This window comes from Coregonus clupeaformis, chromosome 1, assembly GCF_020615455.1.
Source record: "Coregonus clupeaformis isolate EN_2021a chromosome 1, ASM2061545v1, whole genome shotgun sequence".
NCBI lineage: Eukaryota > Metazoa > Chordata > Actinopteri > Salmoniformes > Salmonidae > Coregonus > Coregonus clupeaformis.
The window spans coordinates 71,376,212-71,402,411 of NC_059192.1; the positions used below are offsets into that span (position 1 = coordinate 71,376,212).

General features: G+C 44.5%; 1 protein-coding gene across 6 annotated transcripts in view; it reads right to left on the bottom strand.

The window, feature by feature from the left end:
* Nucleotides 1-2,678: 2,678 nt before the first annotated feature.
* Nucleotides 2,679-26,200, bottom strand: part of LOC121576318 (ribosome-binding protein 1) — a 38,874-nt gene continuing 15,352 nt past the window's right edge. The window contains exons 5-29 of one of the 6 annotated variants that reach the window (XM_041889417.2): nucleotides 22,744-22,901; nucleotides 21,868-21,990; nucleotides 19,435-19,587; nucleotides 19,158-19,276; nucleotides 17,261-17,414; nucleotides 12,096-12,213; nucleotides 11,623-11,798; nucleotides 11,253-11,287; nucleotides 11,077-11,164; nucleotides 10,381-10,418; nucleotides 10,168-10,249; nucleotides 10,047-10,075; nucleotides 9,747-9,837; nucleotides 9,484-9,524; nucleotides 9,129-9,264; nucleotides 8,642-8,731; nucleotides 8,089-8,181; nucleotides 7,485-7,556; nucleotides 7,215-7,295; nucleotides 6,711-6,794; nucleotides 6,258-6,350; nucleotides 5,122-5,163; nucleotides 4,870-4,968; nucleotides 3,871-4,014; nucleotides 2,679-3,526 (exon numbers count right to left, since the gene is read on the bottom strand). In XM_041889417.2, coding sequence (XP_041745351.2) covers nucleotides 3,494-3,526; nucleotides 3,871-4,014; nucleotides 4,870-4,968; nucleotides 5,122-5,163; nucleotides 6,258-6,350; nucleotides 6,711-6,794; nucleotides 7,215-7,295; nucleotides 7,485-7,556; nucleotides 8,089-8,181; nucleotides 8,642-8,731; nucleotides 9,129-9,264; nucleotides 9,484-9,524; nucleotides 9,747-9,837; nucleotides 10,047-10,075; nucleotides 10,168-10,249; nucleotides 10,381-10,418; nucleotides 11,077-11,164; nucleotides 11,253-11,287; nucleotides 11,623-11,798; nucleotides 12,096-12,213; nucleotides 17,261-17,414; nucleotides 19,158-19,276; nucleotides 19,435-19,587; nucleotides 21,868-21,990; nucleotides 22,744-22,901 — 2,372 coding nt within the window. In that variant the 3' untranslated portion in view covers nucleotides 2,679-3,493. Of the gene's footprint in view, nucleotides 3,527-3,870; nucleotides 4,015-4,869; nucleotides 4,969-5,121; nucleotides 5,164-6,257; nucleotides 6,364-6,708; nucleotides 6,795-7,182; nucleotides 7,296-7,484; nucleotides 7,557-8,088; nucleotides 8,182-8,641; nucleotides 8,732-9,128; nucleotides 9,265-9,483; nucleotides 9,525-9,746; nucleotides 9,838-10,046; nucleotides 10,076-10,167; nucleotides 10,250-10,380; nucleotides 10,419-11,076; nucleotides 11,212-11,252; nucleotides 11,288-11,622; nucleotides 11,799-12,095; nucleotides 12,214-17,260; nucleotides 17,415-19,157; nucleotides 19,277-19,434; nucleotides 19,588-21,867; nucleotides 21,991-22,743; nucleotides 22,902-26,200 lie in introns of those variants that run through there. The other 5 variants (XM_041889414.2, XM_041889405.2, XM_041889397.2 and 2 more) reach the window with 5 other exon arrangements.

Consider the following 26,200-nt stretch of genomic DNA (forward strand, 5'->3'; position numbering starts at 1 on the left):
AGAGACCTGGCAGTTTGGTGCCAGGACAACAACCTCTCCCTCAACGTTGGCAAGGCAAAGGAGCTTATTGTGGACTTCACAATAATGGAGAGGAAACGGAGAGCTGAACACGCCCTATTCACATTGACAGGGTTGTAGTGGAGCTGGTCAAGAGCTTCAAGTTCCTAGGTGTCCACATAACTAAGGACCTGTCATAGTCAAAACAAACCAATAGTCGTGAATAGGGCACGACAACGTCTCTTCACCCCCGGAGGCTGAAAACATTTGGCATGGGCCCTCAGATCCTGAAAAAGTTCTACAGCAGCACCATTGAGAGCATCTTGACTGGATGCATCACCGAATGGTATGGCAACTGCTCGGCATCCGACCACAAGGCACTACAGCGGGTAGTGCTTAAGGACCAGTACATCACTGGGGCCGAACTCTCTGCCATCCAGGACCTCTATACCAGGCAGTGTCAGAGGAAGGCCCTAAAAATTGTCTAAGACTCCAGCCACCTAAGTCATAGACTGTTCTCTCTGCTACCGTACGACAAGCGGTACCGGAGTGCCAAGTCTGGGACCAAAAGGCTCCTGAATAGCTTCTACCCCAAAGCCATAAGACTACTGAACAGTGAATCAAATGGCTACCCGGACTATTGACCCCCGTTATTATTACTTTTTTTGCACTGACTCTCTTGTACTGGCTCTATGCACACTCACACATACTACACTGACACTAACACACACACACGCATATTGACACCACACACACACACAGCTGCTACTCTGTTTATTATATATCCTGATTGCCTAGTCACTTTTACCCCTACCTACATGTACATACTGTATTACCTCAATTACCTCGTATCCCTGCACATTTACTCTGTACTGATACCCCTTGTAAATTATATAGCAAATATTTGTCTTACTTTTTAACTCTGCATTGTTGGGAATAGGCTTGTGAGTAAGCATTTCACGGTCAAGTCTACACCTGTTGTATTCGGCGCATGTGACCAATACAATTTTATTTTGAATTTTAGGACCCCTTTAGGTATCAACATTTTATTATTTGATAAAATATAGAAATTTGGCCTTTACTACTATAGCCCATAGAAACACATTGAATAACATTCATAAATGCCCAAAAAAAACGTACAAAAATAAAAGAAGGAATAAGGTTTTGAAGTGTCTGTCCTATATTTAGGAGATAAGAAAGCTCAGGAAATATTTTAGTTTTTTTGGACACATTTAACACTTATTTTTGTTTGCACAAAACTAACTCCATAGTTCAGTGACACTTGTGGGGGATGAAGAGCAAACCGGAGAACCCTATTGTGTTTGTGAGAGTCTCATCTTTCCATAGACTGGTCATATTACCGTTCAGACACTACAGACGTTTTCGTGAGAAGACCGATTTTCGGGTTGTCTCATCGTCTGACAAACACTGCTGTAGCTCGGCCACCTTCCACTGCAGATGCAGAAGGCAGACATAGGTGGATTTGGCAGATTGGGACGCAGCCCATGCAAGTTTGATCAGAAATACAGTGTAGACATTGTTAATGTTGTAAATGGCTATTGTGGCTGGAAACGGCTGATTTTTTATGGAATATCTACATTGGCGTACAGAGGCCCATTTCAGCAACTATCAGTCATGTGTTCCAATGGCACGTTGTGTTTGCTAATCCAAGTATATCATTTTAAAAGTCTAATTGATCATTAGAAAACCCTTTTGCAATTATGCTAGCACAGCTGAAAACTGTTGTGCTGATAAAAAAGCAATAAAACTGGCCTTCTTGAGACTAATTGAGTATCTGGAGCATCAGCAATTGTGGGTTTGATTACAGGCTCAAAATGACCAGAAACAAATAACTTTCTTCTGAAACTCGTCAGTCTATTATTGTTCTGAGAAATGAAGGCTATTCCATGCGAGAAATTGCCAAGAAACTGAAGATCTCGTACAACGCTGTGTACTACTCCCTTCACAGAACAGCGCAAACTGGCTCTAACCAGAATAGAAAGAGGAGTGGGAGGCCCCTGTGCACAACTGAGCAAGAGGACAAATACATTAGTGTCTAGTTTGAGAAACAGGTGCCTCACAGGTCCTCAACTGGCAGCTTCATTAAATAGTACCCGCAAAACACCAGTCTCAACGTCAACAGTGAAGAGGCGACTCCGGGATGCTGACCTTCTAGGCAAGAAAAAGCCATATCTCAGACTGCCCAACTTAATCATTTATTTTTATTGGCCAGTCTGAGATTTGGCTTTTTCTTTGCAACTCTGCCTAGAATGTCAGCATAGTTTGATGGCTCTGTGGATGTCGTAGCGGGACTTCTTGTACTTGTTCGTGTCCTCAGCCGTAGCCTCAGGGTTGTCTGCGATAGCCCTGTGTGCGGTACCTCTGTCCTTTATTTTAGCGCCAAACTCTGTAAATCCAGGGCTTTTGATTGGGGAAGCAGTGAACCTTCAGTGTGGGGACAACGTCTGCGATGCATTTCCTGAATGAAGCCTGTGACGGAGGTGGTTAGCTCGTCGATGCTATCGGCGGAGTCCCGGAACATATTCCAGTCAGTGCTAGCAAAGCAGTCCTGTAGCATAGCCTCCGATTGTGTGGCTGTTAATCAAAATTAGCTGGCTAATGTAGCGATCCTTGGTTTAAATATCAACAACAACAGGTTCAAGCAGGACTGAGTCATAACACATAGCTACATTGTAGTTTATTCTTCATCAAATTCATTCATGTGTGTTGGCAGCCAGCTACTGCACACACAGTACTGAAGGAGGCCCTCACTGTATTGCTTTCTCCCATCCGTTGTGTGTACCATAAAATCTATCCATCAATCCAAAGTGGCACCATATTTATTCCCTATATAGTGCACTTCTTTTGACCAGGGCCCATTGGGTTTCCTGTAGGGCTCTGGTCAAAAGTAGTGTGCTATATTGATAATAGGGTGCACACACAAAGTAATTGCACAGGTTGATGTACGCGTAAACGCACAATTGTTTCCCCTTTTAACACTGGACTCTGTGGGGGGGTCATTGTGAATATAAGGCAGAGTAGGAAATAGGTTAGCTCTGGTCCAGGGCGTTAGTGTGATCGATATCGATACAGGTTATAGTGGAGGAACGTGCAGTAATGCCCTGGACCAGAGCTAGTATTAGGTATAACTTCTGACAGCCAGAATCGTTGATGGAATGGAGGTTTTGTTTGCAGCATAGTATTTTTTTCCTCATCATAGATCATACAATGAAATGTTCATAATGATAGCTAAACATTTTGGGCCTGTTTCACAGACACAGATTAATCCTAGTCCTGGACTAAAAAGTTATTCTAAATGGAGATTCTCCATTGAGCATCCCTCTATGTCCGTGAAACTGGTCCTTTGATTCTTACAGGAGTTGCAGGAATCAACTACTACAGTACAAAGAAAGAATGGTTTTGGAATGCATAACTATGGTAATAGTAATCATATTAAGGCATTTTTGGCATGTTTTAGTGTCTTGTCTTCAGTCTCTTAAACAGATGTTCCTTCCTTCAGCGACATACTCTGAAAGTCAGACACAAAAATACAAATTTACAACCACACCCAATCAATGAATACATTAATCAATCAATAAATCAATCATTGATGGACATTACTAAAAAAATATAAAACATGAATTACATAACCACACCCATGCAGCAGTCTGAAACAGTATTACTGTAATCATTCAGGCTAAGTATACAATAATAATATATTCATATACCCGGTATTCCACTGAGCAGACGCAGATATCCAAAGTGACTGTCAGTACTGTGAGTGCATACATTTTTTGTTTGTGTATGTGATCCCTGCGGGAATTGAACCCACAACCATGGCATAATAAATTAGTAATAGATCGTAATAGCCACCTTGGTCTCAGAGTGGTCCTGTAGTGTGCAGTGTTTGTTCCTCTCTTTGGCGAGCTGCTCCTGAGTGGACTTTAAGAGCTGCTGGAGTTTGGTGGCTGCTTGGCCAAGGTCTTTGATTAGTTCTCTCTCCTTTTGCAGGCGCTCCTGTTGAGAAAGCAGACGGACAGACTGAGCCTTCGGGCCTCACACAACCACGTTGGCTTCAGCACTGACCAGGGCCTGTATTCATAAAGCGTATCTAAGTAGGAGTACTGATCTAGGATCAGTTTAGCCTTTTAGACTATAGTGAATGGACAGGGGTGACCCATAGAGATGTATAAAGATCGCATCATTGTATAGGCTACTGTATATCCCATTATGGCGTCTGAGCGCACGGGCAGCGCCATTCATGCCATCTCCATTTTGAAGTAGTAAAATGTTCTTCTTCTACTACTTCTATGAGTTGGTAAACAAACTTTAAGGGTGCATACTGCCACCTGGAGTGTGTTGTTTGAACAGGTATAAAAGCCAAGGTTGGTGATTTATTGCCACCTACAGTTATGGAATGTTAGCTCGAGAGTATAATTAATTGGCTGATCCCTCCTGATGACCTGGATGGAATCATGTGATCCTTCCTTACCCCATAGGAAGTCCCACCCAGTTGACTACTTAAAAATGGCAAAAGTCCTCAATGGCGGCGCCCATGCTAATACAGGCTTTCGGGCACTAGAGTCCTCTATAAATCTCACCCCATAGAGATTTAGAGATCCTAGATCAGCACTCCTACTCCGAGATGCTTCATGAATACTGCCGATGGTCCACGTTTAGTAGGCAGACGTTGTCCAACGTTGCAGTGTTACGGTTAGAAATGTCATGAATATACATTTATTTTTATTTTATTCTACATGTCTGAGAGGCATGTTTGTTCTACATAACAGATTTGTATCTGAAAGTTCCAGAACATTGTGTCCTGATGACCGCAGCCAAGGGTCATGTTTAGTGGTATGGGTATGCGGGTACCTTTAGCTGGGCTATGTCCTCTGTGTCGGCCTGTTGGGAGTCTCCTGTCTCTTTCAGCAGGTCCAGCTGAGCCTGGAGTTCTACAACCGTTTTCTGAGCCTGGGGGGGTAGATCGAGATAAAACAGTCAATCAGAGAAACAGTCGATCCGACAAATCGCTGTCTAACTAAGCAGTTTTGTTGTTAGCCAATGTCAAACTTGCTAGCAAGAGCTACCGATTGGTTTGTAGTATTGGGTGTGAGAGTTTAGTACCTGCTCAAACTCCTCGGTGGTCTGATTGAACTGGGACTGGACCTTGAGATGCACAAAATATAGTATAAGTATATGGTGCATCACACACACACACACACACACACACACACACACACACACACACACACACACACACAGACACACGATTAAGATCTGTCCGGATACTAGAGATGTTGTGTTCCTCCTTGCTACAGACAAACATAGATAAAAGCATGTAAAAGCACTTTAAAAACATGTTTTGACTTGCGCACCCACACCCACCCACACCACCCTGTGTCATGTTAGTGCCCACTTCACTCCACACCAGGCAAGAAGCAGTGTCATGTCTAAAACAGTGTGTCTCTTCAGTGAAAAATCTAAAATCAGTGGAAAACTGAACACAAGGAGTGAGTGATCATGCTAAGATGAGCGTGATAGAAGCTGTGGTTAGTTAGCTGCAGCTGGTAGTCAACACACACTGGCTGGTTAAACACACGCCATGGTGAGCAGCTGCTGTGTATGGAGAGGACTGGACAGACTAGACAAACACTGTCTGGCCTCAGAGGAAGCAACATTCTGGAGCTAGTGACTACCCACGTCTGAAGCACAGGCTATGTTGCTCAATTGGTAGAGCATGGCGCTTGTAACGCCAGGGTAGTGGGTTCAATCCCCGTGACCACCCATACGTAAAAATGTATGCACACATGACTGTAAGTTGCTTTGGATAAAAGTGTCTGCTAAATGGCATATTATTATATTATTATTATTACATGCCCTTATGTTTTTTTTATTGTTGTAATGGTTTTATCAATCAAAATGTGACCGTAAAATAACAGGGGACTTTTCTACTGCGATCAAATGGATCCTAGCTCCACAGAGACATGGTTTAACAGCAGGAGAGATACTGATATTTTATTTATGAGTTAGTCCCTATTTATGACATACCAAGATGGCTGCCATTACCAGAACATTTTAAAACCTCTGGCTGTTGTCCATGGTCATGACATCAGCCAATAGTATTTGTATATCTCTCTATTCCCTGGTGGTGGTAACCATTGCTGTCCAGTGACCAGTTTCCAGAAAGTCCAGTACCCCCCAGTAGAGCAGACAGGCAGTGAAGGGTGCCCCATGACCTATAACCTCCGGTGCACCCTGACCTCAGGCTTTGATTGGCCATTCTGTGTCCTGGCCTCAGAGACTGCCTCCTGGCTCTGAGCGCACTCCGTCGCCTTGCTCAGCTGACCTCTGACCTGGAAAAGGAAGCTCCAAGGGTTAGGGACAAGAGGGGAGGGAGAGAGAGAATTGTGATACACACCAAGTAGACCTCAACAGACAGCAAGCACACTGCGGTTCCTGTCAGGAGACAGGGGCGCGCACACACACAGGCTTGTTTAACTAACCTTGTGGGGATTGATTCCCATTCAAAGTCATATTTTCCCTAACCCCAAAACATAACCTTAACCCTAACCTTTAACCCCTAACCCTAACACTAATTCTAACCTTAAACCCCCTAGAAATAGCCTTTTTCCTTGTGGGGACTAACAAAATGTCCCCAGGTGGTCAAATGTTTGTTTGTTTACTATTCTTGTGGAGACTTCTCTCTCTCCTACCGTAGGCAGCTCTTCCCTGTGAATCTGGGCCTCCATCTGGGCTGACTCCAGCTGACTCTGAGACTCTGACAGTAGCTGCTTCAACTGGAGAAGACAGACCACAACCATTTTACTTAAACTTTATTTTGACAGGGAGTCATAGAGACCAAGGTCTCTTTTGCAAATGAGCACTGTAATTACAAAGATACACACATCAAATACAATTAAGAAATGCAAACCAGGAATACAAAACAATCATTCTTCAGCAAATAGCTCCTCAATAAGCAGTCTGAATTGCCCAAATAAGAGTCTCAGCAATGTACTAGATTATTTGGTCAGCCATGTGATTCAGTGAGACAAGAGCCCAAAACAGCTGGTGGTATGGGATGATGATGTCTTGACTAGTCGGTGTACCAGTGTCATCTATCCCCTGTCTCTGGACGGTCTCTGACTGTTTCTACTACATGAATGCTGATGTGTATAGCTAGTGTACCTATGGTGTACTGTATGGATGTAGATGTGTACCGGTGTCATTTCCTCCTCTGTCGGGGCAGTCTCAGACTGTTTCTCCAACTGGGCTTCCAACAGCATCACCTGCTCCTTCAGCTGCAGGGAGAGGAAGAGGGTAAGGAGTCCATTACTAAAGTATAATTCAGTACAGACTGTACCAGTCCAGCACTACACACCTACTGGACCGTAGTTGAAATCAGCCTGATATTATGACATTATGATAACCCCATTCAGGTGGAAATGAATGAACAAATGATTTTATAAATGTGGATATATTTATTATACCTGTTCTATGCTTTGGTTCTCTACCTTCAAGCTCTCTACAGTCTCCTTCAGAGTGTGCACTTGTTCCAGGGCCTAGTGTGAGTAGAGAGGGTTTGGTTTAGAACATGGCAGTGTTTCCCCTATATTCATTGAGCAGCGGTGGGCCGCTTTTGAAAATATATTTGTGGTAATTTTCAGGATGGTAAATGTTTTCAGTGTAAACTTAAACGACTAAAACCAGCTATAATGTATGTAGAGAAGATAATGGAGCTATATATTTTTTTATAAGATCATCTTTGATAATTAACATTCACCAATAAAAACTAGACGGAGAGAATCTAAGATAGCATAAGAACACAGCATAAGCCATGGCAAAATGTGTAGAATTGCAGGAAATTCGCTTTAAAACAGCAACATTTTGTCTCTGCGGCCAAGAGGAGGGCCTTTAAAATGTTGGGTCGAAGACTGCGCCATTGGCCATGCCCACTAATCCCCCCCCCCTACCTCTGCTGAAAAAAATCCAAGGGGAAACACTGCAGGGCCACAGACAGCACTACAGAGTGCAAAATATTACAGTGGGGGGAGGGGAGGGAGGAGGAGAGGAGAGAAAACACTGCTCCTTCACCTTCTTCAACTGGTCCGCAGAGTCGGCCATCTTGGATTTCCACACCAGCTCCTCCTCCTCAACACTCTTCTGAAGGCCCTTCAGCATTCCTTCCTGTGTAGAGAACAGATACATGATTGTGTGAGTATTTCTTTATTTGAAATTTTGCAGGATGAAATCTTGTAGACCACAACTCGCTCTCTCGCCCAAATTTCACATCTTTATAGATGCAGGTGTTGGGTGATCCATTCGGTAGATCTATCCCCCATCTACACCTGTCTCTCACTTACAAACATGTAATTGTCTTATGTTGTAAAAAGGCTGGAGGCCCATTTTTAAGTGAATCTAGAGCAGGGTTATTCAAATTTTACACGAGGTCCAGAGTACTGCTGGTTTTCTGTTCTACCAGAATTAATTGCACCCACCTGGTGTCCCAGGTCTAAATCAGTCCCTGATTAGAGGGAATAATGAAAAAGCAGTGGAACTGGCTTCGAGATCCAGATTTGAATTTGAGGGATCTAGAGATGCCGATGTACAAACCAACTGAGCGTGTTGTATTGGTGTAGGTACTCACTGTTTCAGCCAAGACCGTTCTGTACTGGTCACACTCTGCCTGCAGTGTCACGTGGCTGTCCTCTGCCTCCTTCAGTTTCTCCAACAGCTCCTGGAATCAAAACACCACAGACAGTCAGTCAGAACCAATGAGAAAACATTCATGTCCATTACATTTCCTACAAATGTGATATTTGTCTGTGGCGCTCTGGCTTACAGGTAAAAACAGACAAATGATGTACATGCAGCATTAAACACAGTGTACATAATATAGACTACATAACCAGGGATATGTTCGGTAGCCAATCTTTGTCGAAGGTTGCATATAGAACTTCCATGAATAGAGCAGACGTGATTCCTTATTCTACATGTCAGAGAGGCATGTTTGTTCGACAAAGCCTATTTCTATCTAAACGTTTCAAAAACGGGCCCCATGACTTCTGTCAGACCAGACCAAACCAATCAAGTGTATTATCATGGCTCAGTCAGATTTGTGCATCATGTCCTACCGGCAGCTCTGTGCTCGGCTCTGACTCCTGGCTCTGCTGGACCTGAGCGAAGGTCTCCTGTACCTTCTGCGATTGGGCCCTGGCTTCCCTTAGCTCCTCCTGTAGTGATGCCATCATAGCTTCCCTCTCTGCCAGACTAATAAACAACCAGAAACACAGTTTACTTTAGTATCCTTTCTATACAGAAGAGCCAAAAATCAAATATTCCATTTAGCTTTTAATCACAATTTATATTGTTTTACTGTAAAATGTGTTGCGATTCTAAAACAAACTTTAAATACAGTTTGATTTGATATTCCACAAGGGAAAAACCAAGTTAAAATCCATGGGTTTGGTGATGAATATGGCTTTGTACCTGGTTTGTAGCGCCGCCAGTTCTGCTGTGTTGTCGGACTGCTAAAACATAAAGCATGAATTCAGATAACTATATTCTACTGTAGTACAGATCATGTTGATACACAAGCAGGGAAACTATAGCCTGGTCCCAGATCTGTTTGTGCGGTCTTGCCAACTCCTATAGTCATTGTCACGCCAAACGACCATAGAAGATTGGCAAAACAGCACAAATGGGCCTGGGACCAGGCTAAGGTAACTGTAGGAGAGGAATGGCACACTTACAGCAGTGCTGCTCTGGGCCTGCTCAGATGTTTCTTTGAGTTGCTTCACTTCCTCTTCTGTTGATGCTTCCTGGCTCGCTCTCTCCTTCAGACTGGAATGAAGTACCACATGGTTAACCAGCATTAGACAATGGTGTGTTGTAATAAAGTTGTTTTGAAAAGTATAATTTTTTGGGATCCAAGTGAGCACAAGGCATAGAACTATAATTACTAGTACTAACAGTCCCATTCAAGACAATGTTCTGTCCCTTCTAGTAAGTATATTCTTCTGGAACAAGGTATCAATAAAACCATAACTCACCTGTTGAGTAGCTGTTCCGAGATATCAGCCTGACAAAAAAGGGAACGCATGTCAATATTCATAATGGAAAAGCTGTTGTGTAAATATAGAAATGTACCGCTTTTAGCTCAAAGAAACTTACGGGAGAGTTTTTAAGTTGCTCCATCTCTTCTTTGAGTTGCTTCAGTTCCTCCTGAAGTGATGCCATCAGGCTTGCTTCCTGACTGAAATAAAGAGAGATGCATACGAGGATGTTCAGGTACATAATAGCAGAATTAAACAAAGTTGGTGACATGGTTTCAGCTTCAAATGGGTGACTTAAACTGAAATTGCAGTGGACTTGCTCCAGACATACCTGTTAGGTGCCCGCTCTGTCTCGGCTGTAGTGATCGCCTGCCGGGACAGAGTAAGAAGATCATTAGAAAGATAAAAAGACAACATTATGGTTCTCTCAACAAAAAAAACTTTGGAAACAAAATGTATCTTCCCAATGGATACAATTCTGCCTTGAAATGTCCAAATACATACAGTAAATATACATATTTGAATCAGCTAGGAAACCAGTTAGAAATAACTGGTTCAGTTATGAAATCAATAAAGGAAATAACTGATTCAGTTAGGAAATCAATAAAGGAAATAACTGATTCAGTTAGGAAATCAATAGAGAAATAACTGATTCAGTTAGGAAATCAATAGAGAAATAACTGATTCAGTTCTGAAATCAATAGAGAAATAACTGATTCAGTTAGGGAATCAATAAAGGAAATAACTGATTCAGTTAGGAAATCAATAGAGAAATAACTGATTCAGTTAGGAAATCAATAGAGAAATAACTGATTCAGTTCTTTAATCAATAGAGAAATAACTGATTCAGTTAGGGAATCAATAAAGGAAATAACTGATTCAGTTAGGATTTATTTTAGAAATAACTGATTCAGTTAGGGAATCAATAAAGGAAATAACTGATTCAGTTAGCCAAAGTTAATGGCCATCCAATTAGCTAGCACAATGAAAACAGAACAGCGACTTCTGACAGAGTTGAGATACTTACAGGACTTACAGTAGCCTCCCGTTTCATTTCTTGGAGCTGCTTCAGCTCCTGTTGGAGTGACGCCAACTGACTGTCTCTGTCCTGAAGACTGGAAGATAAATGATTGGTGTTGTTGAGAAAAGACCAACTCCACATCTATAAAGAGAATTATGAGGGACAGATGATCAAAAACATACCTGCTCTTTAGCTGTTCCAACTCAGTGGAGTTATCCTGTAAAACATAAATACACATGAATTCAGAAGTGGACTCAAAAGAACCATCGATAGCATGGTTATATAGCATGGTTATCTCCGGACAAGCCAATGCTCACTAGCACCAGAGAGGTTTGAAACAGACACTCAACTTGTGATTACCTCCTGCAAATACTTTGTGAACAAATTTGCCATTGACAGTGCTCTGAATCTTCATCATGGGTGTTTACAGAAAGTAATGGCATTTTGAGTCTCTCTGTTTTCAACCTCTCTGGCACTAGTAAGCACTGGCTCACGCAGAGTGTGCAAGTGCTACCCTAACATAATATAATCTGATATAATCTGATAACTCACCTCCGTGTCCTCGTCTCTGTTGTGGCTGGCCTCCAGCAGTACATTGATGGAGTCTACCTGATCCTCCAATTGTCCCTTCTCCAGCTCGGTCTGCTCTAGCTGGGCTGTGAGGGCCTCCACCTGGGCACTACGCTCCTTCAGACCAGCCTCTACACTGCCTAGATGGACCTGGAGGTCTGGAGGGATGGCAGACAACACTCACTACAAACTATTAATGCTGTTCAATCAATAGACCTTATTCACTGCAATTTAGAAGAATAAAGTAACATTGGTTAAGGTTGGCAGTCAAATAACGTGACTATAGGTAGTCCGATTTCTTCTTTTGGTCGGTTTATTAAACATCCGAGGGTTAAATTGAAAGGTTGAATTTGAGGAAAGTTTTACTTTTGACTTCAATGGAGCATTTTCGTTTCATACCAAGTTAGTCCATTGGAATTTGAACAAACATGGCCGAAACGTGAATAATGTCTTACCTGTGAGGGTGGCAGCGTCCTGCAGGGCTTTCTCCAGGGTGCTCTGTGAACTCCTCAACTCCTCACTGACCTCCTCCAGCCTCCTCTGCAGTGCCTGCTCAGTCTCTACATGGCTGGCCTGAGGTAGAGTTAGACAGATTTTAATATTCTGTAATACTACAGTAAGCATTGTGACAGCACGCTCAGGGTCATGTATGACCACAACTAGAATGAGATTGTATTTCAATGATTATAACAGTGTGACATTATTCCCAGGGTCTGGCCTGGGGATGAAGGGTGGGGGTGCAGTGTATGTTACTCACCATCAGAGGGCAGCAGAGGCTAACTACACAACATATCTACTACATTATTATCCAGCTACAGAGTTAGTAATACATATAAAACTGGTGTGTGTGTGTGTGTGTGTGTGTGTGTGAGTGAGTGAGTAACAGAGAGAGCAAAAGAAAGAGGGAGACTAGAATCTGGAGGGCTAAGGATAGTGACATAGCGTAAAGAGCCTGGAATGTGTATGTTCACTAACAGGCCCTTGTATTACGTAACGTTCTGTTGATAAACCTCAGGACTGGTCCAGGAGGACACGATAATTAAATGATTAAACATGAACTCGTGACTGTCAGGAAGTAAAACACTGACTCACTCCATACATCCCATAACACACACAAAACACACACACACTCTCCCTTCCATTAGGATTTACCAAATATACTAAACACATCTGGTGTGTAGTAGTGTTTTAAACTTTGCTTTGGCACGTAGCACACATTCCATCTGGTGTCAGCCAACCAGCCAGTCAGCCAGCCAGCCAGCCAGCAAACCAGCCAGTCAGCCAGCCAATCTGCCAATTAGTCTGCCAGCCAGCCAGCCCGTGAGCCAGCTCATCAGTCAGCCCCATTATTGTGTGGCTGCATTCCAGTCCAACACAGCGCTCTGTGATTTCAAGGCCATCAGAGATCCAGCCGCATCACAGGTGCATTAGAGGGGTGGGGGACCAGCTGGTGGGTAAGGCGAGGCCAGCCGGTGGATAAGGCTTTAGAGGAATGGGGGACCAGCCGGTGGGTACGGTTTTAAAGGGGTGGGGGACCAGCCGGTGGGTAAGGTTTTAGAGGGGTGGGGGACCAGCCGGTGGGTAAGGTTTTAAAGGGGTGGGGGACCAGCCGGTGGGTAAAGCGAAGGCTCACAGCAAACTGGCAGCTCTAGAACTAGGGTGCAGCCTTGCAGATCAACATTCCCTTGGATATACAGTGGGGGAAAAAAGTATTTAGTCAGCCACCAATTGTGCAAGTTCTCCCACTTAAAAAGATGAGGCCTGTAACTTTCATCATAGGTACACGTCAACTATGACAGACAAATTGAGGAAAATAAATCCAGTAAATCACATTGTAGGATTTTTTATGAATTTATTTGCAAATTATGGTGGAAAATAAGTATTTGGTCACCTACAAACAAGCAAGATTTCTGGCTCTCACAGACCTGTAACTTCTTCTTTAAGAGGCTCCTCTGTCCTCCACTCGTTACCTGTATTAATGGCACCTGTTTGAACTTGTTATCAGTATAAAAGACACCTGTCCACAACCTCAAACAGTCACACTCCAAACTCCACTATGGCCAAGACCAAAGAGCTGTCAAAGGACACCAGAAACAAAATTGTAGACCTGCACCAGGCTGGGAAGACTGAATCTGCAATAGGTAAGCAGCTTGGTTTGAAGAAATCAACTGTGGGAGCAATTATTAGGAAATGGAAGACATACAAGACCACTGATAATCTCCCTCGATCTGGGCCTCCACGCAAGATCTCACCCGTGGGGTCAAAATGATCACAAGAACGGTGAGCAAAAATCCCAGAACCACACGGGGGGACCTAGTGAATGACCTGCAGAGAGCTGGGACCAAAGTAACAAAGCCTACCATCAGTAACACACTACGCCGCCAGGGACTCAAATCCTGCAGTGCCAGACGTGTCCCCCTGCTTAAGCCAGTACATGTCCAGGCCCGTCTGAAGTTTGCTAGAGTGCATTTGGATGATCCAGAAGATTGGGAGAATGTCATATGGTCAGATGAAACCAAAATAGAACATTTTTGGTCAAAACTCAACTCGTCGTGTTTGGAGGACAAAGAATGCTGAGTTGCATCCAAAGAACACCATACCTACTGTGAAGCATGGGGGTGGAAACATCATGCTTTGGGGCTGTTTTTCTGCAAAGGGACCAGGACGACTGATCCGTGTAAAGGAAAGAATAAATGGGGCCATGTATCGTCAGATTTTGAGTGAAAACCTCCTTCCATCAGCAAGGGCATTGAAGATGAAACGTGGCTGGGTCTTTCAGCATGACAATGATCCCAAACACACCGCCCGGGCAACGAAGGAGTGGCTTCGTAAGAAGCATTTCAAGGTCCTGGAGTGGCCTAGCCAGTCTCCAGATCTCAACCCCATAGAAAATCTTTGGAGGGAGTTGAAAGTCCGTTTTGCCCAGCGACAGCCCCAAAACATCACTGCTCTAGAGGAGAGATGCATGGAGGAATGGGCCAAAATACCAGCAACAGTGTGTGAAAACCTTGTGAAGACTTACAGAAAACGTTTGACCTGTGTCATTGCCAACAAAGGGTATATAACAAAGTATTGAGAAACTTTTGTTATTGACCAAATACTTATTTTCCACCATAATTTGCAAATAAATTCATTAAACATCCTACAATGTGATTTTCTGGATAGTTTTTTCTCATTTTGTCTGTCATAGTTGACGTGTACCTATGATGAAAATTACAGGCCTCTCTCATCTTTTTAAGTGGGAGAACTTGCACAATTGGTGGCTGACTAAATACTTTTTTCCCCCACTGTATTGGAATTCCTCATTTTCCTAGATCACACAACAGACTAGCTAAATCTGGTGCAATACTTATGTTGTCAAGATCCCTGATAAATAAATACATACATACATACAGTGAGGGAAAAAAGTATTTGATCCCCTGCTGATTTTGTAAGTTTGCCCACTGACAAAGAAATGATCAGTCTATAATTTTAATGGTAGGTTTATTTGAACAGTGAGAGACAGAATAACAAAAAAATCCTGAAAAACGTATGTCAAAAATTTTATAAATTGATTTGCATTTTAATAAGGGAAATAAGTATTTGACCCCCTCTCAATCAGAAAGATTTCTGGCTCCCAGGTGTCTTTTAGACAGGTAACGAGCTGAGATTAGGAGCACAATCTTAAAGGGAGTGCTCCTAATCTCATCTTGTTACCTGTATAAAAAGACACCTGTCCACAGAAGCAATCAATCAATCAGATTCCAAACTCTCCACCATGGCCAAGACCAAAGAGCTCTCCAAGGATGTCAGGGACAAGATTGTAGACCTACACAAGGCTGGAATGGGCTACAAGACCATCGCCAAGCAGCTTGGTGAGAAGATGACAACAGTTGGTGCGATTATTCGCAAATGGAAGAAACAAAAGGACTGTCAATCTCCCTCTGCCTGGGGCTCCATGCAAGATCTCACCTCGTGGAGTTGCAATGATCATGAGAACGGTGAGGAATCAGCCCAGAACTACACAGGAGGATCTTGTCAATGATCTCAAGGCAGCTGGGACCATTGTCACCAAGAAAACAATTGGTAACACACTACGCCGTGAAGGACTGAAATCCTGCAGCGCCCGCAAGGTCCCCCTGCTCAAGAAAGCACATATACAGGGCCGTCTGAAGTTTTCCAATGACCATCTGAATGATCCAGAGGAGAACTGGGTGAAAGTGTTGTGGTCAGATGAGACCAAAATCGAGTTCTTTGGCATCAACTCAACTCGCCGTGTTTGGAGGAGGAGAAATGCTGCCTATGACCCCAAGAACACAATCCCCACCGTCAAACATGGAGGTGGAAACATTATGCTTTGGGGGTGTTTTTCTGCTAAGAGGACAGGACAACTTCACTGCATCAAAGGGACGATGGACGGGGCCATGTACCGTCAAATCTTGGGTGAGAACCTCCTTCCCTGAGCCAGGGCATTGAAAATGGGTCGTGGATGGGTATTCCAGCATGACAATGACCCAAAACACACGGCCAAGGCAACAAAGGAGTGGCTCAAGAAGAAGCACAATCTGTGGAGGGAGCTGAAGGTTCGAGTGGCCAAACGTCAGGCTCGAAACCTTAATGACTTGGAGAAGATCTGCAAAGAGGAGTGGGACAAAATCCCTCCTGAGATGTGTGCAAACCTGGTGGCCAACTACAAGAAACGTCTGACCTCTGTGATTGCCAACAAGGGTTTTGCCACCAAGTACTAAGTCATGTTTTGCAGAGGGGTCAAATACTTATTTCCCTCATTAAAATGCAAATCAATTTATAACATTTTTGACATGCGTTTTTCTGGATTTTTGTTGTTGTTATTCTCAATCAATCAATCAATCAATTTTATTTTATATAGCCCTTCTTACATCAGCTAATATCTCGAAGTGCTGTACAGAAACCCAGCCTAAAACCCCAAACAGCTAGTAATGCAGGTGTAGAAGCACGGTGGCTAGGAAAAACTCCCTAGAAAGGCGAAAGCCTAGGAAGAAACCTAGAGAGGAACCAGGCTATGAGGGGTGGCCAGTCCTCTTCTGGCTGTGCCGGGTGGAGATTATAACAGAACCATGCCAAGATGTTCAAAAATGTTCATAAGTGACAAGCATGGTCAAATAATAATCAGGAATAAATCTCAGTTGGCTTTTCTGTCTCTCACTGTTCAAATAAACCTACCATTAAAATTATAGACTGATCATGTCTTTGTCAGTGGGCAAACGGACAAAATCAGCAGGGGATCAAATACTTTTTTCCCCTCACTGTAGGTTAAGACATTGTATTAGAAAGCCAAATCAGTTTTTTAGGGGGGTTGTTGTGATGTTTTGGGGGGCTAATGACTTCTCCCCCCTTGATTCTACTGACCTGCAGCAGGGCCAGTTCTTAGTCGGAGACCTTAGCCTCCAGCCCTCTCCAGATGTTGTCATTAGTCTGAACGTGTGTGTGTGTCTGTGTCCGTCCATGTCCGTGTCCGTGTGTGTCTGTGTCCGTGTGTGTCCATGTCCATGTGTGTCCGTGTCCGTCCGTGTCCGTGTGTGTCTGTGTCCGTGTGTGTCCATGTCCATGTGTGTCCGTGTCCGTCCATGTGTGTCCGTGTCTGTGTGTGTGTCAGTCCTACCTGTAGCAGAGAAAGTTGTTTCTCTACAGAAGACACCTTAGTCTCCAGCCCTCTCTTGACGTTCTCATCAGCCTGGAGGCTCTCACTCTTCTCCCCCAGCTCCTTGGTCAGTCTGGCACAGTCCTGTCTCAGCTTGGCCAGCTCTGCATTCTGTCTGAAGAAAGAAGAGAGAGGGAGGCCAGGTCAGTCAGGAAAATACACTACATGGCTAAAAGTATGTGGACACCTGCTCGTCGAACATCTCATTGCTCGTCGAACATCTCATTACAAAATCATGGGCATTAATATGGAGTTGGTCCCCCCTTTGCTGCTATAACAGCCTCCACTCTTCTGGGAAGGCTTTCCACTAGACGTTGGAACATTGCAGCTGGGACTTGCTTCCATTCAGCCACAAGAGGATTAGTGAGGTCGGCCACTGATGTTGGGCGATTAGGCCTGGCTCGCAGTCAGCGTTCCAATTCATCCCAAAGGTGTTCAATGGGGTTGAGGTCAGGGCTCTGTGCAGGCCAGTCAAGTTCTTCCACACCGATCTTGATAAACCATTTCTGTATGGACCTCGCTTTTTGAACGGGGGCATTGTCATGGTGAAACAGGAAAGGGCCTTCCCCAAACTGTTGCCACAAAGTTAGAAGCACAGAATCGTCTAGAATGTAATTGTATGCTGTAGCGTTAAGATTTCCCTTCACTGGAACTAAGGGGCCTAGCCTGAACCATGAAAAACAGCCCCAGACCATTATTCTCCTCCACCAAACTTTAGTTGGCACTATGCACTCGGGCAGGTAGCGTTCTCCTGGCATCTGCCAAACCCAGATTCATCCGTCGGACTGCCAGATGTTGAAGCGTGATTCATCACTCCAGAGAACGTGTTTCCACTGCTCCAGAGTCCAATGGCGGCGAGCTTTACACCACTCCAGCCAACGCTTGGCATTATGCATGGTGATCTTAGGCTTGTGTGCGGCTGCTCGGCCATGGAAACCCATTTAATGAAGCTCCCGATGAACAGTTCTTGTGCTGACATTGCTTCCAGAGGCAGTTTGGAACTTGGTAGTGAGTGTTGCAACCGAGGACAGACGATTTTTACGTGCTACGCGCTTCAGCACTCGGCGGTCCCGTTCTGTGAGCTTGTGGCCTACCACTTCACGGCTGAGCCGTTGTTGCTCCTAGACATTTCCACTTCACAATAACAGCACTTACAGTTGACTGGGGCAGCTCTAGCAGGACAGAAATTTGACGAACTGACTTGTTGGAATGGTGGCATCCTATGACAGTGCCCCGTTGAAAGTCACTGAGCTCTTCAGTAAGGCCATTCTACTGCCAATGTTTGTCTATGGAGATTGCATGACTGTGTGCTCGATTTTATACACCCGTCAGCAACGGGTGTGGCTGAAATAGCAGAATCCACTAAATTGAAGGGGTGTCCACATACTTTGTAGTGTACCTCAGAGCAGGCTTCACAGTAGACAGTCTCTCTGTCAGACACACTAATCCTAGACCTAGTAATCCTAACATACTGTGTTCCATACGCATTTACATCTGCACTCTCAAAACACCTGATTCTGTCCCTCTCTCAAACATATTCTTCGTAGTGGCAAATACTAAAATGTTTTGGGACAGGGGCCGGGGACAGAGGGAGCTACCTACTTGCTCTCTGCCTGGCTGGTGGCCTGGTTCAAGGTTAGGGGTTAGGATAGGAACAGACACCTACTTGCTCTCTGCCTGACTGGTGACCTGGTTCAAGGTTAGGGGTTAGGGTAGGAACAGACACCTACTTGCTTTCTGCCTGGCTGGTGGCCTGGTTCAAGGTTAGGGGTTAGGGTAGGAACAGACACCTACTTGCTTTCTGCCTGGCTGGTGGCCTGGTTCAAGGTTAGGGGTTAGGGTAGGAACAGACACCTACTTGCTTTCTGCCTGGCTGGTGGCCTGGTTCAAGGCATCTCTGAGGATGGAGTTCTCTTGCTGCAGACAAGCCAGCTGGGCGGTGGGACCTGACTCCAACTGCTCCTGAAGACTGAGGACCTGAGAGTAGGGAGGGACTTTGACTTAAAGTTTTTGAATGCTTTGGAAATCTTTACATTACTAATTTAAATCCAATAAAGTACACTCAATTCAAATGAGAGAAAGACACAGAAGCTGACAGACAGAGACAGACCTGCATTCTATTCTACATATAGTACCTTGGCGTTGAGTTTCTGTGTCTGGGCTACGTGGTCCTGGTAGGAGGCCTGCATACGAGCCTGCAGAGCGATCATCTCCTGCTCCCTGGACGAGAGCTGGGAACTCAGCCTGGTTTCTACACTGGCCACCTTGGACTTCTCAGAAGACAGCTCCTACAGAAGGAGGAGAGATACAGACTGTCAGAAAGGCTGGGGTCAATTCAGGAAGTAATTCAATGATTAAAATATTTCATGTGAAATTCACAATTTTCTAATTCAAAAATCACTTCCTGAATTGACTGACTTCAATTCGAATTTACCCCAACCCTGGCTCCTACATACAGACACCAGTGGTAAACAATTTTTCAATTGGGGGTGGGGGGGGGAGTTCTAGTTATGTGGTTAAATAAGTCGTATTTTCAGAGATATTCTCAATGTATGTAAATGTGTGTTTTACCCTGGTGAGTTCTCCGAGTCTGTTCTTGGCTGCAGTGGCGCCCTCCTGCTCATTGTGTGTGTGTGGTGTGTGTGTGTGGGTCTCAGTGTGTGTGTGGTGTGTGTGTGTGGGTCTCAGTGTGTGTGTGGTGTGTGTGTGTGTGTGTGTGTGTGTCTTAGTGGACGTGTTAACCAAGAAAGAATTTGACCAACTGGGGACATTTTGTTGGTCCCCACAAGGTCAAATGCTACAGTGGGGAAAAAAAGTATTTAGTCAGCCACCAATTGTGCAAGTTCTCCCACTTAAAAAGATGAGAGAGGCCTGTAATTTTCATCATAGGTACACGTCAACTATGACAGACAAAATGAGAAAAAACTATCCAGAAAATCACATTGTAGGATTTTTAATGAATTTATTTGCAAATTATGGTGGAAAATAAGTATTTGGTCAATAACAAAAGTTTCTCAATACTTTGTTATATACCCTTTGTTGGCAATGACACAGGTCAAACGTTTTCTGTAAGTCTTCACAAGGTTTTCACACACTGTTGCTGGTATTTTGGCCCATTCCTCCATGCAGATCTCCTCTAGAGCAGTGATGTTTTGGGGCTGTCGCTGGGCAACACGGACTTTCAACTCCCCTCCAAAGATTTTCTATGGGGTTGAGATCTGGAGACTGGCTAGGCCACTCCAGGACCTTGAAATGCTTCTTACGAAGCCACTCCTTCGTTGCCCGGGCGGTGTGTTTGGGATCATTGTCATGCTGAAAGACCCAGCCACGTTTCATCTTCAATGCCCTTGCTGATGGAAGGAGGTTTTCACTCAAAATCTCACGATACATGGCCCCATTCATTCTTTCCTTTACACGGATCAGTCGTCCTAGTCCCTTTGCAGAAAAACAGCCCCAAAGCATGATGTTTCCACCCCCATGCTTCACAGTAGGTATGGTGTTCTTTGGATGCAACTCAGCATTCTTTGTCCTCCAAACACGACGAGTTGAGTTTTGACCAAAAAGTTCTATTTTGGTTTCATCTGACCATATGACATTCTCCCAATCCTCTTCTGGATCATCCAAATGCACTCTAGCAAACTTCAGACGGGCCTGGACATGTACTGGCTTAAGCAGGGGGGACACGTCTCGCACTGCAGGATTTGAGTCCCTGGCGGCGTAGTGTGTTACTGATGGTAGGCTTTGTTACTTTGGTCCCAGCTCTCTGCAGGTCATTCACTAGGTCCCCCCGTGTGGTTCTGGGATTTTGCTCCCATTCTTGTGATCATTTTGACCCCACGGGGTGAGATCTTGCGTGGAGCCCCAGATCGAGGGAGATTATCAGTGGTCTTGTATGTCTTCCATTTCCTAATAATTGCTCCCACAGTTGATTTCTTCAAACCAAGCTGCTTACCTATTGCAGATTCAGTCTTCCCAGCCTGGTGCAGGTCTACAATTTTGTTTCTGGTGTCCTTTGACAGCTCTTTGGTCTTGGCCATAGTGGAGTTTGGAGTGTGACTGTTTGAGGTTGTGGACAGGTGTCTTTTATACTGATAACAAGTTCAAACAGGTGCCATTAATACAGGTAACGAGTGGAGGACAGAGGAGCCTCTTAAAGAGGAAGTTACAGGTCTGTGAGAGCCAGAAATCTTGCTTGTTTGGAGGTGACCAAATACTTATTTTCCACCATAATTTGCAAATAAATTCATTAAAAATCCTACAATGTGATTTTCTGGATTTTTTTCCCTCAATTTGTCTGTCATAGTTGACGTGTACCTATGATGAAAATTACAGGCCTCTCTCATCTTTTTAAGTGGGAGAACTTGCACAATTGGTGGCTGACTAAATACTTTTTTCCCACCACTGTATTTCTTGGGGGTTTAGGGTTAAGGTTAGAATTAGTGTTAGGGGTTAGGGTAAGAGTACGGGTTAGGGAAAATAGGATTTTGGGGACTGGTTAGCTGCGCAAGACTGTGTGTGTGTGTGTGTGTGTGTTTGTGTGTCTCAGTGTGTATATATGTGTGTGTTACCTTGGTGAGTTCCCTCAGTCTGTTCTTGGCTGCGGTGGCGTCCTCTTGCTGAGTTGCCAGCTGTTTCTGATTCTCCTCTAACTGTTTCTTCATCACAGCCACTGGGTCGCCCTTCTGAGTAGCCTGAGTAGCGCACGCACACACACAGGAAGTTAGCCACTGGGTCGCCCTTCTGAGTAGCCTGAGTAGCGCACGCACACACACAGGAAGTTAGCCACTGGGTCGCCCTTCTGAGTAGCCTGAGTAGCGCACGCACACACACAGGAAGTTAGCCACTGGGTCGCCCTTCTGAGTAGCCTGAGTAGCGCACGCACACACACAGGAAGTTAGCCACTGGGTCGCCCTTCTGAGTAGCCTGAGTAGCGCACGCACACACACAGGAAGTTAGCCACTGGGTCGCCCTTCTGAGTAGCCTGAGTAGCGCACGCACACACACAGGAAGTTAGTCACAATCAATATCAACATCTGTAGTGTGTGTGTGAGTGTCTGACCAATGACCCATCCTCCTCATGCTTGACGTGTGTCAGTGTCACCACCCCTCCCAGTGGTTTCTCCCGTCCCATACCACGCCGCCCCCCCACTCCAACCCCCTCGAATGACATCTCCCATCCAGTCCTGACCAGATTGTACTATATGCCCTGCCGGATTTCCTACCCTCCACCTCAAACCTTACATGTGTCAACCCCCTTCAACCCCACAATGGTATCCCCCATCCCGGGTCGTACCATGATGTCATGCATGATGTCCTCCCAAACCCCCCTCAGAGTGATTTCTCCCATCCCATTCTGGGTCATATCATCCCCCTCCACCCCCAGACTGACATGTGTCACCCCTCCCCCCCCAACAGTATCTCCCAACCCCCGCCACGGGTCGCACCATGTGCCAGGTGTCTTGTCTGATGCCAGCCTTGTCAGAGAGGATCTGTATGAGGCGCTGGGCCTCTCCCTCACTGAACACCATACTGCTAACGGTAGAGACCAGGGCCCTGTAGGGCAGGTACAGGGGTGCATCCAGACCAGAGTCCACTGCTATGGCTAAACAGAGACAGAGACAGAGAGACAGAGAGACAGACAGACAGAGAGACAGACAGACAGACAGAGCGAGAGAAAGAGAGAGAGAGAGAAAGAGAGAGAGAGAGAGTGAGACAGACAGAGAGAGCGAGAGAAAGAGAGAGAGAGAGAGAGATATTATTACAAGCATCCAGAGAGTCAGCTGCTACAGGTAAGGAGAGGAAAACATAGCTATTAATAAAACATAATTCCCTACTGAGAACAGCACTCACCAAAAGGGCAGTTACTGTGCACAGGAATACAATGTTGGCAGAACTTGGGAAGTTACGGGGTAAAAGGCCATGTGGAATATTCCTACTGTCTGATACAGTTTGTCTGCCATCGTAAGATTGTGGGTTCTCACACTGCCACCAGGCTAGGGCCGGGTCAGTAACAGGGGAGGGAACTTCCCCCACAGACTGGGCACTGTGGGCAACCTTGGGCATTCTATTCTATTAGGTTTGACTGATATTTGGCAGAACTCAGTTGTCTTGGTGGGATGTTGGAGGGGTAAAAGGCAATAAATGAAGGCTAAATATGTCAAATATGCTTAATATGTCTGTCATCATAAGACTGAGTAAATTATCATGGCTCAGGGCAGAGTGGGTGAGAACTGGGCAGCTGAACCCCTGGCTGAGAGGGCAGAGTGGTACCAGGCAGACACAGCCCCCGTGGCACCAGAGAACCCCCTATTGTCTGGGTTACTGAGAGGCTTTGTCATAGAGCACAACAGGTCCAGTGATGTGCACACACGCACATGTGCACACGCACACTGAGCAGGAGGGCGCCACTGCAACCAACAACAGACTCCGAGAATTGATAACACACACACACACACCAGCCTCAGACAGGTTGTCATCGCAGTAGTAAGCGTGCTACAGTAGTGCTTGTGTTATGGCTAAAGTATTTCCTGCCTAGACTACCATTTCCATTCATTAAAACGGAAAGAGATGTTTTTAACAGCCTAGCTAGCAGTTACCTCCCTTCCTGTGTTGGTCTGTCTGTCAGTCACTCAACACGACCCATATAAGGAAGGATGGCATCATGACATGTACAGACAGAACAAGTTTATCATTTCCAGACTCCCAAATATAACAAATCAGTCAAATGATCAATCAAAAATATATAGTATTTACTATGTGAGCATTTGGGCTTAGGCTTATATAATTAGGCCTTCCGGGATTTCGGGAAAACCAGGGAATTTATTGAAAGTTCCTGGAATTTTACAACCCTAGGATAAACTACTGTCCTTGTGGTCCTGTTATGACCCAAGGGCCTTGTAGCAGCTGTAGTATCTGGTACACAGAATGAGGGAAGCTTTTCTTTGAAGACCTACTCTGTTTGGTGGCATGCACACACACATAACCCAACACACACAGAGGCCTTGAACATGTCCTGCATAATGTGTGCGCTAGTAGTCTTTCGACCAGACCACACCCAGTTAGTCTGACTAAGATCAGAGTCCACCACGGCAGCCTTCGTCAGCTGCCTCCGAAACGCGTCCGTTTGCTCTGACCTATGCTGCTAAAAAAAAGACATGAAAACTTAAAATAATATTTCAGTGAGTGCGGGTTTTTCCTTTCTTCCAGTGTATGCCATTTGAACCCGGCACCCAAACACTTGTGTTACTACAAACTTTTCAGCTGAGCACACTAATTCCTCATTCTAAATCAGTCCACCACGGAGAAAACAACTCAGCTTTGCTCTGCAGTATAGGAGCACACGTCTCTCTGCAGATAGGCTACATTATATAGTCCGGCCTATTATATAATTAAGCAATAAGCCCCGAGGAGGTGTGGTATATTGGCCATATATCACAAAACCCTGAGGTGCCTTATTGCTACTATAAACTGGTTACCTACATAGTTAGAACAGTAAACAAGTAGTTTTGCATCATACCCGCAGTATATTTAAGCAATAAGGCCCGAGGGGTGTGGCATATGGCCACTATACCACGGCTTTCAGCCAATCAGCATTCAGGGCTCAAACCACACAGTTTATAATGTCTGATATAAACTGGTTGGTTCGAGCCCTGAATGCTGATTGGCTGACAGCCGTGGCATCATCAGACCGTATACCACGGGTATGACAAAACATGTATTTTTACTCTTCTAATTACGTTGGTAACCATTTTATAATAGCAATAAGGCACCTCGGGGGTTTGTGGTATATGGCCAATATACCACAGCTAAAGGCTGTGTCCAGGCACTCCGCATTGCGTTGTGCGTAAGAACAGCCTTTAGCCTCGATATATTGGCCATATACCACACCCCCTCGGGCCTTATTGCTTAAATATACCACAGCTTTCAGTCAATCAGCATCCAGGAGCCAAACTACCCAGTTTATAATCTTAGATAAGAAACACTAAACTTAGAGTAAATAAATAATATTCAATTTCCAATCCATTCCAAAAAATTAAGAAACATTTCTCTCTAAATCAAATAGCCTACTAGTTAGAAATGGAACTGGAAGAAGGTGTGTTCATTGACATCTCTTAAACAAACTATGCTTTGTCCCGATTATTGCTCAAACTATTTCTATTTGCTGCAAAATGAAAAAAACTATGCAACTAGGACACTAAATGGCATGCCCAGACTCCAATATTTATCAATAATTCCTTGCGATCAGGAGGACGGCCTTTCACATTGCCAAAATGGTCCAAATGCGGTATCCGTACCCTTGCCGATATCATGGATAGTAATGATTTGAAGACATTCCAAGATCTGAAAGAAGCATTATTATTTTTTCTTTATCTCACACATTGTTCAACTATGCTGGCCTATGGAGTTCCATGGGAAAACCAGCTGTCGACCCGTCCAATGATGGAATTTGTAAACAGATTATCTGGTCTCCCGAAAGGACTTATCTCTGTAACATATAAACAACTATTGGAAAGCTCATACTCCGAGCTAGCCATTAAAAAAGTATGGCCCACAGATCTAAATGTAACTGAATCATTCTTTAACTGGACCAGAATATAGAAAAATATTACCTTGGCATCCCGTAATCTGGACCATCAACTTATTCATTTCAACTTTGATCACAGAATTTATCTAACACCCAAGAAACGTTTTATAAATGAACTTGGCCTCAATTTCCAAATCTTTACTGAGTCTCCTAAATCAGGTAGGCACATTCCTACATATGAGGTAGGAGTGCCCTGCAGTAAAATGTTTTTGGGACAAAGACAATTCATTTCATAGAGCATTAATGTAAATATTCAATGCTCCCCAACCATTAGTTTGCTTAATGATGATAGCCCCTAGAGTCTCTGAATGAATCAG